Source organism: Vicia villosa, linkage group LG2, assembly GCF_029867415.1.
Source record: "Vicia villosa cultivar HV-30 ecotype Madison, WI linkage group LG2, Vvil1.0, whole genome shotgun sequence".
Taxonomy (NCBI): domain Eukaryota; kingdom Viridiplantae; phylum Streptophyta; class Magnoliopsida; order Fabales; family Fabaceae; genus Vicia; species Vicia villosa.
Genome location: NC_081181.1, coordinates 182,294,761 through 182,317,390, shown reverse-complemented (window position 1 = coordinate 182,317,390; position 22,630 = coordinate 182,294,761). Strand labels below are relative to the sequence as shown.

The 22,630-nt window shown below is 32.4% G+C and overlaps 1 protein-coding gene across 1 annotated transcript; it reads left to right on the top strand.

Moving 5' to 3' along the window:
• The first annotated feature begins 3,346 nt into the window (after positions 1–3,346).
• Positions 3,347–4,312, top strand: LOC131647606 (dehydration-responsive element-binding protein 1A-like). The gene has a single exon (XM_058917478.1). The coding sequence runs from the start codon at positions 3,559–3,561 to the stop codon at positions 4,177–4,179; it is 621 nt and encodes a 206-aa protein (XP_058773461.1). The 5' UTR covers positions 3,347–3,558; the 3' UTR covers positions 4,180–4,312.
• The last annotated feature ends 18,318 nt before the right edge of the window (positions 4,313–22,630 follow it).

Sequence of the window (22,630 nt, the reverse complement as noted above, 5' to 3'; positions counted from 1 at the left end):
AAATGATTGATATCAATTGAGAAAAAATTATTCCGCTGTGATATGCATATGAAACATGAAGTTTAAATAAGTGTTATGATTATGACCAGATGTATGCTTTGATGTTTTTGAAAATAAATGTGACGCCCTTTGAGATATATATGCTAATTTTACTCTGATCTTGCTACATAATTATAGTATTTCCTTGGGGTGGGGGGTGTTACAAATGTCATGTGTTTTTCTCTATTTCTTTATCTCTTTACATTTCTATCATTCATTTACTTCCAATGTATTCCTTTCTTTCTACCTTGTTATTCTTAGTTTCTTACCTTGTTTACTTTACAAACATATTTTAAAATATGATTTTATAAAATATTTTTATTTGGACACCGTTTTCAAACTCACACAATTTACTCTCTATTATATTTTGAGTTACTTGTTCAACAAATTGTTTATTTTTCTAAAGCACGAAAATAATTGAAAAAATCTTATTCAATAAAATTTTATTAATGTATATGTTTGATATGAATATATAGTTCATGTCAATGTTTTAAAATATTTTGAAGGGGATTATCAAATTTTCCTATTTGCATCTAGTTTGTGTAAATTGTTTACACTAATCAAACCTAAAACTTAATGTGTCTCCTATTCATCTTCATCTTGTTCATGTACAAGATTTTCATTATACCTCTCACACAAATTCTAATAACTATTTCAGAATGAAAAGTGTCACAAAAAGAGTGATTTTTAATTTTCAATGTTATTTTAATCAATTTTTTTTCTTCCAATTTTATCATTTTATCGTCTAACTAATACAACTTATTTTACTTCAAAGTTACTATTATTTTACACTATTTTATTTATGATACTCTAAATTCCTCAATAATTACTAAAATAATAACGTAATATATTATATTTTTTTCTAGAGGATCACAATCTTTTTAAATTTACGTTAAATGAGTCAAATGCAACAATCATTGTAATAATTAAATATGAAAATTTCTTTGGCCACCTCCCTATGGGGGTCACCCCCAGCGAAAATACTAAAATACCCCTGCTTCGGAAATGAACTTCCGAAGCGCTTTTTTTTTTGAAAAAATTGACTTATTTCGGAAGTTCATTTCCGAAGCAGGGGTTTCGGAAGTTCACTTCCGAAATACTGCGATTTCTGCAGATTTATCAAAACACTCCCCCTCCCCCAATCATTTACCCTAAATCAAAACAAAAAGTGGCAAAGGCGAAAATTTGTGCAAACAGAATTCCAAAGCTGCATCAAGGCTCCAATCACACTGCTAAACAACATTCAAAAGCCCTCAATCCCAACACTTTGTAAGTTTTGAAATTTTTAGATCTATTATTGAAATGCATGTTATTTAGGGTTTTAATTGCATAAATGATATATGGTTAGGTTGTTAGTAGTATTTAGGTTGTTTAGAAGCATTTTGATTTGGTTTGAAGTTTGGTTTAGGGGTCTGCTATGGAAGTTGCAGAAAACTCCATCGCAGGGGTGTTTCGGAAGTTCATTTCCGAAAACACCTCCCTCCCAGTTTTCGGAAATGAACTTCCGAATTGTATCAGAAGTTCAAATTTTTTTGTTTTTTATTTTGTCTCGCATATTAACCGATTTCAACTGTTTACAGGAACATGTCAGACAACCAACAAGCACGCAGGACTGCGTCTTCTAAAGAGGGCGCTAAGGGAAGAAAGGGTTCTTCAAAGAAGGAGGTGAAAGAGGTGAAGGAGGTGAAGGAGGTGAAGGAGAAGAAGAAGCTTTTGACTGGTTCTGCTTCTCGTCCCCTGGGAGTCCATGGCTCGGACGCGCAGGCTCAGCCTTCAGGCGTGATCAACGCTGATGGTTCTGATACTGAGTGGGATGAAGATTGGTATAATTATCTTCATTCGGAGGAGTTCGCTCGTCGAGAAGAATAACGTGTTTTTATTTTGTTTGATGTGTATTTTGTAACGCTCGTCGGGCAGAATAACATGTTTTTGTTTTGTTTGACGTGTTTTGTTTTGTTTTGTTCGAATTTCGGATTGTATCGCACAGTGTTTTGTATTGGATTTATCATGTTAATAAAAATAATACGTACTACTGTAAGTAACAAATGACGGAGGAGGTGTAACCGGAGCCGGAACATATGACGGAGGAGGTGGATGTTCGGAGGAAGAAGAACCAGAGGTACGTCCACCGCGAGACAAAGGAGCCAATCATTGTAAGCTATAGTTTATCATTATCATCTGGGGACGTCATTTCTAAAAAATCAAGATTAAAAATAATAAGATTTTTTTCTTGATTTTTTGTAATGACGTCCCCTGATGATAATGATAAATTATAGCTTACATTGATTGGCTCTTTATCTCGCGGTGGACGTACCTCCGGTTCTTCTTCCTCCGGACATCCACCTCCTCCGTCATATGTTCCAGCCCCGGTTACACCTCCTCTGTCATTTGTTACTCACAGTAGTACACCTTTTGAAATTTGGAAGCCTTTTTTTCTCCCCACCACTCTCTCATCCCCACCTACCCGTGTTCAACAATATATAACTTTAATTTTATGTAATATTGTCGTTGTAAACTTCACCTGATTAAATAAAGCGAATTGTTGTTGTTTTTCATTTTATTCTGTCCAGACATATTTTCGGAGGTTCATTTCCGAATTCTCCAAGGGGGGTGCGTTCGGAGATGAACTTCCGAAACACCACATTTTCTGAAAATGTAACTTTATTTCGGAGATGCATCTCCGAAACCAATATTTTATATTAAAAAAAACACGTTTTCGGAAGTTCATTTCCGAAAGCACCTTTTTTAAGAAAAGAAGTACAGTTTCGAAAATGAACTTCCAAAACAAGAGGTATTGTGGTAAATTCACCAGGGGTTGGCAAGAAGATTAGGAGGTGGGTGAAGAAAAAACCTTAAATATTTCTAAGAAATTTTTAAAATCTCTCAATCCCCTAAATTGAATCAGAATGTTGAACAATATTATTAACTTTGAAATTTTAATCAAACTTTATGTTATTGTATATTGATCTATACAAACGAAATCCCCACCTGAATGACCAGTCAAGTAAAAGATAAAAATATAATTTTTGAAAATTTTTATACTTTTTTTCTTCTTTCCTAATATATGTAAAAACTTCAAAAAGGAGCCACAAGCATAATACAACATATTCCTATGATTCCTTCAATAACCCTATTTAGTGTAGCATAGATATTTCGATAACATGGGATATTTTGATGACATAGTTCGTTTTGAGCCAAGTGTTGCTCTTTTAACTATCACTCATATAGCTACAATCAAACACACTTTCTCTCTCCGTCTCATGTTTGTTTTCTCTTTCAAAATAATGCATAACCATTCTCTCTAAGGCCTACACGAACTAAGCCAACCACCTGTCTTGTTATACTTCTAAAATATCACACAACAAACACACTCTCACTCTCACTGTTATACCTCTTTCCTTCAACCATGTTTTCTTATATATACAACACCTTACTCTCAACTCTCTTAAAACCAACTCTCTCTTCCATTCCAACTTTCCTCTCAATACCTTTTTCCAATCTCTCCAACGACACATAAAGATGTTTATTAGTAACAACAACTCTTTCAATTCATACCCCATTTCCGAGGAGGTGCGGTTAGCAGCTAGTACTCCGAAGAAGCCTGCAGGGAGGAAGAAATTCAAGGAGACTCGCCACCCGGTGTATAGGGGTGTGAGAAAGAGGAACCTAGATAAATGGGTTTGCGAAATGAGGGAGCCTAACAAGAAGACTAGAATTTGGCTAGGGACTTATCCAACCGCCGAGATGGCTGCCCGTGCTCACGATGTTGCTGCAATGGCGTTGAGAGGCCGATACGCCTGTCTCAATTTCGCTGATTCAGTCTGGAGGCTTCCGGTTCCTATAACCACTGATACAAAAGATATACAAAAGGCGGCTACAGAAGCAGCCGAGGCTTTCAGACCAGACAAGACTATAATGACTAACGACGTTGACAAAGTTGTAGCTGTTGTAGCGACGGAGGAGGTGAGTATGTTTTGTGGGGAAGTGGAAGAAGATGAGGAAGAGTTGAATATGGCAGATATGTGGAGGAATATGGCGCTAATGTCTCCTACACATAGTTTTGGGGATCATGAGTATGAACATATTAATGTGGAAGACTTTCAAGATGAAGATGAAGAGGTATCACTATGGAACTACTAAATTTGTTGTGTTTGGCTTACTTCTATTTTTGGATTGTAGAATTGAGGATATTGTATTTCCAAGCTTTCTTTTCTTCCTCTTTTAAATTGAGAAGGATTTTCTATTTGTAATCAATAAGAAAGCTATAATATGAAAGAAGAATATAATTTTTGGCATTTGGTTGCAGTTTCAACTTTTGCTTATCATGCTTAGCTTACATAAACTGAGGCAGTAGAAATTAATGTTTCTCTTATTTTTCTCTTTTGTTTTTGCAGGTTTTCAAAATAAGGTTTGTAACCATGATTTGGATTGAGACTGAAATATGACCGCATTTTAAGTAATATTAAGAATTGTGAACGTTATGTAGAAGTGATAAACGGGCATGCTGTTCTGTTTAGGACAATCGCACAAAAATAAAAATAAAAAGTGTCACAGTTTGAACATAGTTGAAGGTACGAACTAAAAATTTTAGCCCGTTTAAAAACAAATTTTTAAGCGGGATGGATTAGCGGACATTGCATCTTTAAAAAAATTAAAAAATTTATAATATTCGCAGCCGGACATGCTGAGCGGACCGGGATTTTTTTTCCACCCCTACCCTACGGTTACTGAGACTCTGAAATTTGTTTTTTGTGTCTGATTTATTTATTTTTCACCTTGGTGAAAGGTACAAAAGAAGTAAAGTTTTCTCAGGAGAAAATTTCATTTGAATAATAGTATATTTATGTGGCAAAACTAACATTGGTAAAGCAATAGAAAAAGTCGCAGCCAATAATGAAACATCAACATTTACAAACTAAAAATTAAAGCTTATAGCAGGACCAATGGCTTCATTCATAATTCCAATGATTGGGAATATTAATCCATAACTTCAAAGTCTTATGCACCAGGATTGAACCCTATCAGCATTCTTTTACCAAACTTCAGAAAACCAAAATATTCATTTTCAAAAGATGAATACATAACAAGTGCTCAAAAAAATATTTGGTTCTGAATTCCAATGTTTGGACCATATTCACTGTCAATCCCAAAATCTTTATGGCAAAAGCAACTGCCATCGGCTGCCACAGGAACCAGCAACTCTAACCATTTTATTGAATTTTGCTGGAAATTCGCTATGAAATAGAACTCGACAGCCACGTAACACCACTGCTATAATTTAGAGACAAGACTTGATTTCAAATAGAGCCATGGTCTATGGACTTTCAAATATTTTTATTGGGAATAAATCAAGGTATGAGTAAGAAAATGAGAGCAGCATTTATAAGGTAACAACTATATAATTGAACATAAGTAATGTTCAATGTATTCAACAACATAAGATCAGTGCGTTTTTTACCTTCTATTCATTATGCAGCATATCTAAAGAGAACACATCAATTCTATAATATCAAACTTTACTAATTAAAGAAAGACCTAATGAGGAAAGTAAATCAAATGAAAAATCCTTTTAAAAATAAGAGTTAAATATATTTTTAGTGCATGTAAAATTACTCAATTTTGCATTTGGATCCTATAAAAATATATATATGTTTTGGTTCTTACAAAAAATTATTATGTACGTAGTTTTAGTTCGGTTATTAAACCAATCTGTATTTTTCAATAATTATTTTGCAGACATGTTTAAAACGTTATAAAAAACTATTTTAAAATAAAAATAACTCAAAATTTGATTTTTAAGTCAAAATTTTCATTACTTTTATCATTATTTTTTTAAATTTAAAAAATCTATATTTAATTCTTCTCATTTTAAAAAATTCTAAAATTTGATATATAAATATTTTAACAAACATATATGAAAAATATTATTCAAAAATTTAAAAGTTAAAGGTTAATTAAACAATTTTCAAAGTTTTAGAAAATAGAAGGGATTAAAATTGCATGCATAAAATTTTTGTAGGGATCAAAATATATCATTTTTTAATATGGACTAAACATAAAATTTAAGATATTTATAAGGACCAAAACATATTTAAATCAAAAAATACAACATGATCTAACTGCTCTAACAACAAGAAAGATTGAGTGATTGCGTATGATTAGGGGGTTTAAATTCAAACCGATTCAAATAAAAATCGCGAATCGAACAAAAAAAATGAAAAACTGCAAAAAAAAGAATGTAATCGAATGTGTTTGGATGTCATTTTGTAAAAAATGCTTGGTTCAGATCGGATTTCGGATTGATTTTTCAAAACCGATCCAAACTGAACCGAACGCGTGTATATACTTCTATATTTATTTATTTTTTATTAATATGATATGTTGTATTAATTTATTATTCGATGTTATTTATTTTTTAATACTATTTATTAGTTTAGCTCCAAAGCCAGCCTCACACAACCCCAACTCTACCGCCTGCCTCACTAAGAGTCATCGTTCTAGCTCCTCTGCCACTCTCCTTTGTGGTTATGTTGTCTTCGTTGACTTTCAGGTTGATTTCTAGTTTCTGCATTCTCAAAATATGTTTTTTCTCTTCGTCACTTAAGGTTGTAAAGCATAAGTTAACATTCTCCACCTTGACTTGAAATCATGGTGATGCCATTTTTTCCATTAACCATAATGCTGCTCTCTGCCAATTGAACATCTATTGAACAAATAATCAAGTTTAAGTCTCGCTTCGAATCGTGATCTTGCCACTTGCATCCACTTGTTCCCAACCACATTTTTTTGTTGTTTAAGAAATCTAACAGGCACACAAGTATGATTCAACAACGATCTTTGACTCCACCTGCATTTGAAGGTCTCTGTTTCAGAGTTTTACAACCTTTCAGCCACATTCAAAGCATAACTCTTATGGCTTAAACAACCGGCCTTTTGAGATGGTACAATCTCTTTTCATACCTTATATTTGTTCCATAGTAGGAACCTCCATCTCAAACTGAGTCTTTTTAGTCATAGTTTTTAAAATTTCATCCTCGAGTGATAACTCTCATTTCCCTGATGGGATTCACTAAAATTAAGACATCTACGATTGATGATTTTCTATCCTCCATGTTCCACTCCCAGTTGCTCATAACCACTCCTACCTCTTGATAGTTATTGAAGACACACTTCACAACTTTACCATCAAGATGAAATGACTTGATTGATCAATAAGCAAAGTTTTGACATCTTTCAAAACAAACTAGGTTACCTCTAAACCTCCATAAGTATTTGGAAGTCTATTCCTATTATTGAAGACTTGCCAACCTGATAAGTTGATTTGTCACCATCCTTACTCCAAAAACTCAATGACAACTCAGTGGTTAAATGTATTTGTATCCCTAGCTGTCTACATGACTCATTAAAGAGCTTGGAAACTACCTTCAAACATCCACCATGCATATACCTCTTTCCCATAGCTTGCTCTTGTCATAAAAGTTTTCACTAGCTAATAATAAATGAACAATAATATTGAAACCTTCTAAAATATATAAATCACATATTTTAGACCCTTTATCTATGATCACTTCGCCATGCAAAATCCTCAACGTCCATGTTCAACTTTAATGCAATATCCTAGATCATCCAACATGCTTACGGATAAAAAAAATTGCTTGAGCTTTGGAACATACCTCATGTTGAGAAGAAGAAACTAATGATCATCATTTTATGTCCAACCCTAGAAATACCATTAATATTGCAAGCCTTATTATTCCCAAGGAGAACAACTCAATGTTGCTCCAACTTCAAAGTTTATAAGCATTCTTTTGTTGGACACATCTGATTAAAGTAAACTAAGTCCATGACCTAACCCTCTCCAGTCTCAAAACTCGACACCACAAACACATTAGAACTCTCATAACTATCACCATCGAGGCAACTATGATCTAAATAAAATCTTCATTGCCCCTCTCGGGAGATTCCCTTCAACTCAATATTCTCAAGATAACAATAATCTTGTGAAATTTTATCAACTGCTCCATGATGGATTTGTTCTTCATCATTCAGAATAACTAGATTTGTTGCTTTAGACATAACCTATAAGCCAAAGACTTGTGATATAAAATGATTCAATTTTTTCTCACGTCAAAGTTATGATCTTTTCCCTAGGAACTTCCCTTGGAATTTTATCCATAAGGCATAACATAACGGTACTTTTGGCCTTATCCACCATCTTTACCTTCTATGCTTCTATTAGATGTGCATGAATCAATGAATCATCCTTCATTTCTTCAATACACTTCTCTTGATTTAATATTGCTTGTATCCTCACTTTCCCCTGCTCAAAGTCATTGTATACCACTCGATGTGTCATTTAGAACACATCATGATCACATGTAAGCAAAACCCATTAACCCCACGGTGTATGTTACTTGTTGTGAAATTGATAAAATATTAAAAAGCACTTCTGAATAATTATTTAGAGTTCAGTCACACAAAGAAATCTGATATGTGGGGAAACGAACAATAACAACCAAAATAAATGACCTTCAGCAAAAATAACTCTATATGCAATAAGACATCAATTTACTTTTCAAAAGAACATAAAGTAAAGACAATAAAATTAGTAATTTTTTATCCAATTTGATAAATCAATCAAATGTAGGGGAGAATAGCTCTATGATTCACTATACTTCCAAGAGTTGTTACAAAAGATTACAAATAAGTTACAAGAAAATAGTCACTCAAGTTCCCAAGAGCAAATACTATTTCTACCTAATTGTTTCCGTATATCTCCAACTCTCAATATATGAATCACACAAGCCCATATTGCTTTAAAATTTTCCCAATCCCCTTTAAATATCTCAAAGGTTTCCTAAATTCCAACAACATACTATTCGGAATTCACCATTTCCTCTCTTATATTACCACTAGGATTCCCAAACCATTATCTCTGTCTTCAGATCTAAAAATTTGAAGGTTGTTATACCAAACATTCAAGAGATGCATATTAATAATGGCTAAAACATAACAGATCTATAACAAGCGCAACATATAACTCATAAACAAATAGATCCACAAAATAAAACAATGAAGACTAGTAAATAGAAAACCAAAACACTAGCCCACACCTTCGACAAACCAAATGACTCTCCAAACCTAAACCCAACGTTACGCGCCACTATTGGTTCCTCTATCAGCACCTTGTCATGTTGGCTCTCACGCTTTTCTCACTATGCATCGTCGCGCCTGCTATGTAGGCAATCTCATATCACACCAACTTAGTGGCCAGCCTCACACCACACTAGCTTAGAAAAAAGCCTCACTATGTGGTGTCGCACTAGATCTACTTCCAATCTCACTTAGCACAACCACTCCAACTCTGCTGCCAAACTCCTTCTTGGCTATGATGTCTTTGTCGACTTCTAGGATAATTTTTAGTTTTTGCAATCTCAAAATATATTTTCTTTCTCTTCATCATTTAAGTTTTATGGCAAACTTTGACATTATCCACCTTAACTTGAAACTATGGTAATTATAAGTTTATTCATTAACCAATTGTAAGTATATAGTGTAACCTAAGAGGGGGTGAATTAAGACTGTCCATTTTTTTGATTTCGTGCTTAGGATCTTATCTTGTTATTTTACAAGAAGCGAGATATTTAATCTTACGTTATTATGATAGTAAAATCCAGAAAATAAAATACATAAAGGTAAAGAACATAAGGCAATTATACTAGTTCCCTTTATCAACCAAGGTACATCTAGTCCCTTCATACCTTGAAGGATTTTCTACTATGTTAGATCTTCGTACAAGTCTCACACCAAAACCTTTCTCACAATCTTCTAACATAAACACCAAACCTATGGTGGACTTTGAATTAAGCCAATTCAAAAAAAAATTCACTATCATAAAAAAATATGATAATTCACACTAAAATAGAAAGTACACAAATTTCTATTTACATAAACTTATCACCGCACACTTAGGTAATTATGTCATAATATACTTTGACGAATTTGAAATTTTTTTTTTTGAAGTAATTACAAAATGAAAGTTGATATTCTCTTTCTATATATTACAATTCTATTATATAGACCTTAAGATTTCAAAAAGTTTAAATGAAACTCTTTGAATGATATAAAATTAATAAATGAAAGAGGTTATTTGAAAACTAATGTATTTTGCCTTATATACATCCTAAAAAGCCTCAATGAATTAATACAAAAGTTTAAGACATTTTTATGAAGGTTTGCAATACTTTAGAATGACATTGGTTCAAGAAAAGATATAATTATGCATTATGTACATACTTTTTAAGTCGGATAAACGGATACCTAGCTTGGGCACGTGCAGAACGATTTTCAAATTTCAAACAATATTTCAAATTTCAAACAACAACGGGTTTCTTAAACCTGTTTACAATACATGACTTAAAAATTGCAACAGACTTGATTTAAGAAGTGCATACTACTTTTTCAAAATCAGCTTGTTATGCTTTTGCTTCAAAGATTTTTATACCAGATTATTTGACGACTTTAGAGATGAAGAAGATAATTATTTTTTGAGCCATTAGGGTACTATATAATGGATTGTAAATGATACCTTACATCACTTCCATTTTACTTTAAACTTTCAATGCATATGATCATTTGAAATTTGAACTTTGATTGAGCTTTACTTTTAAATTTTTTTCTTTAATAAGCTTTTGCCTTCATCAAAACTAAACTAAGATAGATGATGAATATCTTCTTCACACCAACTTGCTATTGTCTGCCATCTCAGCATCTATTGAGCAATTTTAATTAAGGTGTACCACACCTAAACCTTGATCTTGACACTCTCATCCCTTGCTCCCAAAAGTATTATTAAGTAGCCTAACAATCCCACAAGTATGGTTCTCCAACCATCTTCGACTCCACCTGCTTTCAAATACCTCCCTGGAGGTTCCCATTTATGATTTTTACAACCTTCAACCATATTTAAAGCACATAATTCAAGACCTGCATAAATGTTCTTTCGAGATGTTACAATCTCCATCCTTAATTTATCATGAGTGAAATGATAATCAGAGGCCTCTATAATTGTTCCCTAAATACTAATAGTTTATATAGTAAGAACCTCAACCTCAAACTGAGTTTTCTCCAACATAGTTTCTAAAAGCTTCATCCCTTGTTCATTACTTTTCTTCCCGCGACGGGACTCACTAAAATTAATACATATGCGATTGATGAACTTTAAAACTCCAGGTTATAATCCTAAAATCTCATAATCCTTCCTACCTCTTGGATATGTGAATTTATGTGCTTGCATGTATGTAATTAAGGGTCTTAATATTGTTGATTATCCTATTGTTTTGATGATGACTGTTGAAGTAAGTGCTGATATGTTTCCAACTCTTTGATGATGTTGACTAGGAATATATATCAAGCCTCGTCAAGTAGCATATTCAAGGTTTCAATGAAGTTCTTATATATGATCAACGTATCTGGAAATGGAACTTGAAAGCTTCAAAGTTATGAAAGAGATAAAGTGTGAAAGCTCGCATGGTCGTTTTTTTAGTGACCAGAGTCTTGTGAAAGTATAAGAGTAACTTCTAAGATACTATGAAAATTCACATACGTGGATAAAATTCTTCAAAGTCCTCTCTTTATTTGATAAAATCATCTAACAGTGTTTTTAGGGCCTATCCAACTTACTAGGAGAGTGTGTCTGATTGATTGAAAGTATTTTTCCAACTAAGTAATAGATTATAGAAATAATCTAATTGATTATGTTTTTCTTGGTTGAGTCTAAAGTCGAATGAAACAGTCTCTTAATGATTGGTAATAACTAAATATAAAAACCTTCCCTTTTTGGCTAGAATAATCGATTATTGGGAGTCTAAAATTGATTAGCCTAATCAATTATCCCATTAATCTGGCCCATGGATTGTTTCTCGTTTTAGCCTTAGGTTCTCCTATATAAAGTAGGCCTCTCCTCATTTGAAATCATACCAATGTTTTATTACTCTCCTCTTATTTCTTTAATATTCTCTCTTTGCAAATGTTGCCTTAGTGCGTTATAAGTGAAAACTACTTGGGAGGAAAGTGTTGTACTGGTGTCGTGCCATTTTTTATTTAAAAAATGAGATACTCTCAATGGTTCCAGTTTGTTTCTTGAGATCAACCATTGAAAATCTTTTTTGGTTATAAAAATTAGTCTGGTTAAAGTATGTTTAGTTATTGAAATTAGCGGAAAAATATCTACTTGGGTTTGTGAGCTCAGACCGTGCAAAATCTCTCTTTTGATTGAAAGGATAAGCCAATATAAATCTGTCGACTCGCTTGTATCAAAGTTTCATGGTCATAACCTATAAAACCTTAAGTTTTAGTGGAACTCTCAAGAAGATATCTTGGGGACAAAACTAGCGCAAAATTTGGCTAAACCAAAATAATTCTTCGTGTCATCTCTCTAACCCTATATATTTCATTATTGCCATTTACTTTACAGGTTTATTTTCTTTTCGAGACACTTCGCTCTTATTTTCCATTACTAACACAAAATTTTGTTTTAAATGCCATAACTCACTGCCCCTGTGAAGACGAGCCTCTGTCTATTTCTTTGTTTTGGTGAAGACAAATGTGTGGAAAGGAAATCAAGATGTTTGTTCAAGTCAAGATTAAAAGACTTCAAGCTTCCGTTGATAATTTAATTAAGATCAAGGATTGTTTGTGTATCAAGGTACAAATATGCTATTCATTGTCTATATGTTAAGCGCTTAAGCATACTTCATCTCAAACCATTCTTTAAGAATATTGCACAAGTCTTTTGAAATTGCATTTTCACTTAGTAAAATTTCAAAATATTTTTTGTGGTAATCGATTGAATGGGATGTACAATCGGTTGTCGTTCCAATTTTCAACGTAAGTTTCAAATTCATATTTGTGACAATCGATTGAATGAGATGTGCAATTGATTGTCATAGTGCAATTTTTGATATTTTTGAACGTTATACTTAAGGCGATCGATTGTAAGGTATGTTCAATTGATTGTTAGTGTTGAAACTTTGAAAAAAATCTGAATATTCTTAATACCTTTTTATGGCACTTGTTAATTGCATATTTTCCAATCAATGTAGGACTATTCAAGTTATTTTCTAAAACGTTGCCATGATTTCCAAGAGGTTTTGTGGTACTATAAAATAAATAATTTTTCTCATTTCAAACTACCATATTCAAATATTTTTAAAGAAATTCAATTAATTGTTATATCATAATTTTTCAATAACTTTCTGCATGAATTGTCATATTAATTAGAGTTAAGTTCTTGAGCACTTAAAGTGAATATTTGAATTGTCATATTTGAAAGGGAAGAAAACTTTGTTAGAATTTTGTTGTGTTATCAAAATTCTACTGTACTTATAATTTCAATTCAAAATTGTTGTAACATTGTATCTGTATTCTATAATTTGTATATTGGGTTGTTAGTAACAAGAGTGTTTTGAGATAAAGTAGGGGTCTTTCTCTTTGTGTTTATAATATCACTAGGTAGGGTGCATTTGTTATTGTGTTAGAAAGTTAAGAGAGTCGTGTGGATCAACTATAATGTTCCTAACACGGTGAAATGTTTCAAGGGGTATGAGGGGACTGGAGTACCCTTGTTCGGAAAAGGGAACCATGATATATCTTGTGTTCTTTACATTTGTGCATTTATTTTTCTGCAATTTAGTTTTAAAGTTCACCTAAAATTTCAAGAAAATAAGAACACACAAATCGACATCTAAGATCGATAAAATAACATTGAACCTAATTCACTCCCCCCTCTTAGGTTGCAATCTAAACATATACCCCTTCTTGTGCTTGGAGTCATTTGTCCAACAAGTGTGTAGATGTTTTGATTGGCTGCATTTTGTGGTAAAACATTCATGTGTATTCTGTTGTCTTGACTAAGGTCATGACATGTGGTGTGTAGTGTTAAAGGTTATGCAGGTTCTGGTTGTGTAAGCTAATACATGCTGTGAGTTGGATGTCATGCTCGACGTCATGACATCAGTGTTTGACAACAGTAGCTGCTACATTTTCTATTCTATTTCTATGATGTTTCCTTATTTATCTCAGTCTTTATTTTGGGAAACTAAAGATTGTGCTGATTGTACATCAGTAATAGAACAAATCATGGGCTGTCTTTTTGGCACCCTGATATGTGAGAAGCTGAGAATTGAAGTGAAGAATACTGTTTGCTGTAATTTATGCAGAACATGGAATGTCACGACATGCTCTGTGACATCAGTATTTGACAGCAGTTACTGTTATATTTAGCTGTCACGCGCCTGCTGAGATGGAATATAAAGATTCAGTTTTGGTTTTAAAAGATGCAGAATATTCTTTGGAATATTATGCAATCCTATGTGGCAGGTTTAAAGGTCAAGAGAATCAAGATTAGAATATTGGAGAATTATGCAGTTTCCAATTCTGAAGATAAATTAGGAAACTTATGATTGAAGACCTTGTTTTTAGCAGAAAGTTTTCTGTGATTTGTAACAGCAAATAATGTTGTGATTGTAAGCCCAAGTCCAGTTGGGAATAGGTTATAAATAGGAAACTTTGTAACCTAGTTTAGGAAGCTAGCCGGCGTTTAGAAAGATGTAACCATTAGGGTTAGCCGTGTAGGTGAACCTCCCGGTTTGTGGGAAGGTCACTGATTTGTGCCTCGAAGCCTGTAGGTAAGAGGTTTGTTTTATTCACTCATAAGTTGTAAAGCAATGAGTGGAGTTGTGTGCTTGGAGGAAGCTTTGAAGCAACTCTAAGATAGGTTTATTTGTGTGCTTTGAATGTTGGTAATTAAGTCGTCGATGCAGTGGCTGAGGTGTTGACTGCTAGACATCATTGCTATGATTGGGAGTGGAATGGAGATATTCCATATCTAGGGAGAACCTAGGTAGAGGGGTCATTGGGTAGTGATTAAGTGAGGAGTTGTAAACTGGAAGTTTAGCTCTGAATTAATACTGCTAATAGTGGACTTCATCCCTGGCTTGGTATGCCCCCAGAGTAGGTTGGTTAGACCGAACTGGGTGAACAATTCTGTGTGTTCGTTACTGTTTGTATGTTGTTCTTTATTTTCTGCACTGGTTTATTAATCTGGTATAAGATGTCGTAACATCCAATATGACATCAGGGAATACTTCCAAAGCTTGCTCTTTTACAGAACCACCTCAGATCAAAATCTGGTTGTGATAACTGAGTTATCATTATGCATAAATGGTTCCAGTATTATTATGATAGTTTAGCATACAGGTGTTGAACCAAAATTAAAGATCATCCTATCCTACCATTGCTGCGTTTATAACAGACCAGATGTCACGACATCGTATATGACATCTGGGTTCTGTCATACCAGAATTTCAAAGTGAAATCAGAGTCTAACTCTTGTTAATAGCTAATTGTCCTAGGAAGAAATTACTTTGTTATTGGAGAAGGGTATAGTTTGCAAAAAGAGAAGACGGTGTTCTTCATCAAAGGGATGGAATTTGGTATTTAGAAAGTTGTGAAGGAAGGTTTATTTGTTTCTACACACAATGTTGATAATGTTGTAATGAACAAACTTGAAAAAGGATTGGACCAAAGATGATAAATAAAATGAGAAGCACAGTTTTAAGGTGAAAACTGTCATCAATATCGCTCTCGGTCTTAATGAGTTTTTGCGAGTTTCTCACTGCGAGATTTTAAAATAAATGTGGCACATCCTCCAAATTACCCATGAAGGAACTACTGAGGTAAAGAGGGAAAGGTTGGGCACATTAACTGATAAGTATGAAATTATCATAATGTATCCTAAAAAGGGCATAAATCGAAAGCAAACACATATTACCCATATCGTGAGTCATATAAGAACTCTATGAATAAAATTTTTAAATGAGGAATTAGTTGTGAAAATTATTAGATGCCTAAATGGTAGTTGGCAAGTCAAACTCATTGCAATTTGTGAATCTAGCGATTTAAAAATTATGGACACACACACAAGCATATTTTTTGGTAAATTATAGTAACAAGAGATGGAGATAAAAGAATTTTTATGGATGACTAGAGATAAAAGAAAAGAAAAAGTCTAGCTCTTATAGCCTAAAGTTTTGATTACGATGGAGACATGTCACTAATGGTGCGAAACTTCAGAAAATTATTAAAGCATGAAAAACAACAACAACAACAACAACAGGAGCAAGACAAAAGTGAAGAAAATATCTCATCCATTCCTACATGTTATTAATGTTGAAATAAATGGCATACAATACCAAACTACCCTATAGGAAAAAAGGAAACCATAATTCGAAGATATCTAAGAAACTTCAACAAAAAAAGGAAAGAAGGATTGCATAGTGTGGGAAGACAATGACATGGAGTCCTATTAGATGAAGAAGTCAACATCTATCTCATTTCAAATCATCAATATTATGAGATAACATATTATTTTTCTTTACAAGATATTTCCCGCTTTTGTAAAATGTTAACAAAAGATACGAGAAAATTTGAACAAATTATCTTTATCTCCAAAGATACTATTTATTCCCCAGAATATAAAAATTAAAACGTATTGAAAGAAATAGAAAAATTTTATAGAGATACAAAATGATCTTGCCCAAAACTCTTCTCTTTCGAACAAAGGAGAAGCTAAACTTGTCAAGTGAGATAAATGTGATACTTTAAAAAACAAAATTTCTTATCTTCAAAAATGACTTGGCAAGTTTAGTAAGGGAAGAGCAATTTTAATCATTTTTTGGGAAACCAAAGAGCTTCCTATAATAGAGTCGGTCTTGGCTATGAATGCAAGAACAATAGTAACAACTTTAGTAATATTTATAATGATAAATCTACACCTCATTGCAAAATATTAAAATCTAAGATAAGTTTTTCACAATTTAAGAATTTTTTTATAATTAATCATGAATTTTAAATACCAAAATTCACCTCTCTTTTAGGATGTTTGGTCAAATATGGACTTCTCAAGTTGAAAATCATAAAAATTTAGTGGATTTTTTAGTTTTATCAAGAGAAATCACACAATTGAAGATAACTTGTCAAAAGGGCAAAAATGAAAAAATTGAAATTTTTTCTAAGTTATGAAATCTCATATTCAAGTAACCCACTTTGCAAGCTTGTAACTTCTTCCTGAAGTCATAATTTTCCATGCCCAGAGGATCTAATTAAAGATTGAATTTCATACTTCAATATTGTAGAAGGAATTAATCAAAAATATCATAAGGATTGGAAGTTATGGAGTGATCAAGTTCGTACCTCAAAGTTGTAAAAGGATCAAACACTTAGAAAATTTTCTAAGTGTCAAATAATCATTTTTTCCAATTTTGTTGGCCAATTTTCTCTATGATCTAATTTGATTCAAGTCAAGTGCTCAACATGAAAGTTATAGAGGGTGATCTCATCTTTCCAAAGAGTCTAAGAGCATGAATTTCTTTTGCTTGAGCTGGAAGTTTCGAAGAGATGAAGTTGGTATTGAAGTTGTTTCAAGGTCCAAGTTCATGCCAAAACTCATGTACAAACCTCAACCATACCTTGAGATCTTTGCTTGATAGGCTATATTGCTTCCAAATCTCAACATAATTGAGATTTTACACGAATACTTGATGCATTACACAAGTGGTTTGATCGTTGTCCAAATATTCATACCATTTTTGCACTAAAGGCTCCACTTCCATTCTTGAAAAGCTTACTTTGATTACCTTTCTCCCAACAACTCTTGTATTGATCATTGAAATTGTTTTTTATCTGATCACACTCAACATCAAAGCAAGAAGAAACACCCCTAATCTCTGCAGCCACTCTAGAAAGCATGGTGCTTTAACCATAAAACCATGCAACTTCATGTACCTTCACTTGCAATCCAACTAAACCATAACTTAACCACTTGCATTTCTGATCAGCCTCTTTCCCTCAAACTTCCCCTATAAATAAAGGACCTTATAACACTTCAAACTACACCTTGAATGCCTCTGAAAACATCACAAACTCAGAAGCAAAAACCACAAAACTCCATTGAAGCTCAAAATACATTTCTTCGAAACTCTTAATCCTTACAAGTTCTTTGTAAACTAACTATCCAAACACCGTCAACACACCACAAATGAACTTTTGTATACATTAGATTGCATCTGAAGTCACTAAATCACTCCATCCAAATTCCCATTTTTCAAGCTTGTAGGTTGATTTGGTCAAAACAATTGAGGAGGTTTCGAGCTAAGGTGAGGATTGCAATACATTTCTTGAGGTTCAGGGAAGCTAAAGTGATCAATTTGCACCTCTGAAAATAGCTAAATCTCCATATCCATTTCTCCATAACAGTTATGATTTCTCATACTTTGAACTATATCATACAAGCATCATTTTGCACATTTCTTAATACCATTATACTTGCCTTGATGCCATGATCTGAAGCACTATGAAAATAGGGATTGGTTGAGCTTATTTTTCATTTAATTTAACTTTGAAATAATAAGGGTTTTCTAGTTTTGTCCAAAATTAGAGAGATGTAGTTTGAATAACTTTATGATATGCACATATTTAAAATCCTTGCAAAATTCTGCGGAGAATGTTTTTTTTTTTTACTTTTTTGAATTGATGCTAAAGTCTGGAAACACGAATTTGAGTTTGAAGCTTAATCTCAATGTTGAAGATAGTGGTGGTGGCGCCTTTTTTTAATTTAAATTTAGAACATGTTTTGTAGTATAATTAAATGGGTGTGTGATTTCTAATGGATGTATCACCACCCCAGTGGTTAAGGCATGTTTGTGTGTAGCATGAGGTCTGGGGTTCGATTCCCCCCTCACCCCAGACCTTTTATGTTGTTTTATTTTTTAGGATTTACAAACTTGTTTTACCTTTTCTTTTTGTGATGCCCTCCACTAAAACCATACAACGTATGGTTTAGTGGTATTTCTTTTGAGTTGTAACCTCCAGGTCAAGGGTTCAACATCCCTTGACCATCGCTTATTTTTTTAATACTTATTTTATTTCTTTTTTCTTTCCACTTCTAATTTTATTTTAATTACTTCACTATTTCTTTTTGGATTTAATTTCTTTTGTCAAACGTTTAATTTTATTTTTCCTCAATATAAAAATAACAAAAAAATTTATTTTATTTTATGTTTACATATTTACTTTAAATAAATTCAAAAATCATTAAAAAACATACATGTTTCTTTGTCTAATTAATTGTTTGATTTTTATACTTGTTTGATATAATATTTTTTATAATATGTTGATATTAATACTATTATGCTTTGATGCCTTGATCATTTGTTGTTCATACCATGAATTAATTAAACTTTCTTTTCTTTGAAATGATTTAAACATGATTAAATTTAAAGTTCATCTTTGAAACCCTAATCCATGTAAACCCTAAGGGTCTTGTTTGATTCAAAACTAAATGCTTCCTTAGGATGTCTTGATGTTTGTTAGATGATTGTCCTTACTTGATTGAAGCTTGATTGTTTAATGTTCATACTTTGTTTAATGATCACATGTTTACACATTTTGTTACCTTATTGTGTATTCTTGATTTATGACATTTGATCATACCTTGATCATTATATACTTGACATGTTTACACACATCCATAAGATTACCATGTTCACATATATATGTTCACATGTTCATACACACCTATATGTCCATATATATTTGATGTGATTACGATTTTTATTGAGGTAGGTATATATACTTGTTTGAACTATCTTCTTTTTCATCATGCTAATTGTATTCTTGCCTTGGTTTACTTGTGAATATATTGACACCTTTATTTGATTGATGACTTGTTTATCCTTGAGTCATATTGATGATTATTTTAGGTTTTCCCCTTTGACATTACCATATCCATATGATGGATTGACTTTGTTTATGCTTGATGTACTTTAATTATGACCATGATACTTATGTCATATCTCTTGTATGATATTACTTGAGAAACTTTACATTGATTTTGTTTGAGATATTCAATTGCTTAATTTTCCATTGATGTTGCTTGAATCTCCAATCCAAAGGAATGGGATAGTATTGACTAAAGTTGTCAAGGTACCCACATCTTTCTTGTATTTTACTTATGCTTTGTACTTTTAAAACTTAGCACCCAAATCTTTCTTTGCATTTCTAAAGCTTAGCCTTTTAAAACATACTTGTAATTCTAAAACTTAGCATTTCAAACCTTGCTTTGCATTTTTAAATCTTAGTCCTTTTAAGCATTGCTCTGCATTTCTAAAGCTTAACAAACCAAAATCATGCTTTGTAATTTTAAAACTTAGCATCCCAAAAACATTTTTTGCCACTTTGGCTTTTTCCTTTTAAAAGGAATCTTTTAGGGGGACTACAAATTATCTGACTTCCCTATTGTACTCAGGAGGTATGTAGGCACAAGATGCGACATCTTGCTAAGCATAATAAAAACAATTCTTTTCTCACCTCCCCACTCTTTTCATAAACAAAAATAACAACAATAACTTTAAACGAAATACACGTATTTTCAAAGAGGTTCCTACAGAGTACTGTAGATGTTTAGGGTGCTAATACCTTCCCTTTTCATAACCAACCCCCGAACCTAGAACTCTGTTTGCTTTATTATTTTTGTTATAAAAACTTCTTTGGGTTTTATTTTGTTCTGTTTTCCATTTACTTTGGAAACAATAAAGCACGGTGACGATTTTTACTAAAATACGAGTTAAGTCAATCAATGGCTTAATCTCATTTTTCACTGCTACACTATAAAAACCCTTTTGCCACTTGTTGTGAAATTGATAGAATATTTAAAAGCATTTTAGAATAATTATTCAGAGTTCAATCACACCAAGAGATTTGATGTTTGAGAAAAACGAACAATGAAAACCGAAATAAACAACCTTCGGCAAAAATAACTCTCTATGCAATAAGAAACTGATTTTACTTTGTAGAAGAAGTAAAGTAAAGACGTAAGTTTGACTAAAGTCAGCCTTAACTGACCTAAGTCATGATGTTAGTGAATCGAATAAAATTCTTTTGTACCTATGAATCGAATCATGACTACATTTGAATCGAATCATAAATCCTTGTTTCAGATAATATTGATTTCATGAGATATGACTCAAGTCATGATTCGTTTGAGTTGTTTCAAATGAGGTTTTTTCACTTAACAATTTCTTTCATGTAATATCATATGATTCACAGATTGACATGCATTGATTCATGAATAAGATTTTTCTATTTTGTTTTCAATTCCAAAATTTTAAAAATTAAGTTATTTTTACCAATCAACATGGTTCATTATGCACTATCGACTCAAATCACTTGTGATTTTTACACTGATTTTTCCCTATTTGTCAAGCACATATAAAATGATTGATTTTCATCTATTTCATCATTCAGATTAGAATCAATTGAGTGATCACTAGAAAAAATCATCATCTCTCTCAAAAATAAAATTCAAATCTTTTAGTATGAAGATTGATCCACCTAGTGAGTGTGATAATGTTTTGCCAAGAAATCAAGTAGTTCGCTAATCTGTGTTAAGTGACTTGTTCCTAGCTTTTGAATCTAGTATGGAATTCTTTATTTGAAATTCCATTTTTAGAAAAAGAATACTCTTCTTCAAGGAGTTAAAAAATTTTGTTTCTATCAATCTTTTGAAAATCAAGTTCAAGTCTTCGAAATGGGACACATGAATGTAGTGTAATCAAGACCAAGTTGCGGTTAAAACCTAAAAAGAAGTGGAATTCTTTATTTGAAATTCCATTTTTAGAAAAAGAATACTCTTCTTCAAGGAGTTAAAATTTTTTGTTTCTATCAATCTTTTGAAAATCAAGTTCAAGTCTTCGAAATGGGACACATGAATGTAGTGTAATCAAGACCAAGTTGCGGTTAAAACCTAAAAAGAAGTGGAATTCTTTATTTGAAATTCCATTTTTAGAAAAAGAATACTCTTCTTCAAGGAGTTAAAATTTTTTGTTTCTATCAATCTTTTGAAAATCAAGTTCAAGTCTTCAAAATGGGACACATGAATGTAGTGTAATCAAGACTAAGTTGCGGTTAAAACCTAAAAAGAAGTGGAATTATTTATTTGAAATTCCATTTTTAGAAAAAGAATACTCTTTTTCAAGGAGTTAAAAAATTTTGTTTCTATCAATCTTTTGAAAATCAAGTTCAAGTCTTCGAAATGGGACACATAAATGTAGTGTAATCAAGACCAAATTGCGGTTAAAACCTAAAAAGAAATCAAAATATATTAATCTATATGCCTCTGTAGGCTACTATCAATGTTTTGGTAAAGATCTTCCGATTTTAAAGTAGCATCAAGAACAACCGCATAATCATCATGATATGTCAAAAATAGAACAAGAAATAAGAGGTAAAAAAAGGTAAGGTTAAGTAGGATACATGAATGTATAATTATAAGCTACATCATACTTTACTAAAGGATAACAATAGGACCTTAACTCATGTAAAGTATTCACCAAAAAATTAAGAGAGCCTAAAAAAACAAATATTATGAAAAGCCAACAGATGAGAAGGTTTTCACATAGATATAGGAAAATATTGTGGATAAAAATAATATGCATACACGGAAATAAACAAACATAAAAATAATCATGTGTGG

Excerpts from the sequence above, each read along its gene's own strand:
- LOC131647606 (XM_058917478.1), top strand. The coding sequence starts at position 3,559 with ATGTTTATTAGTAACAACAACTCTTTCAATTCATACCCCATTTCCGAG.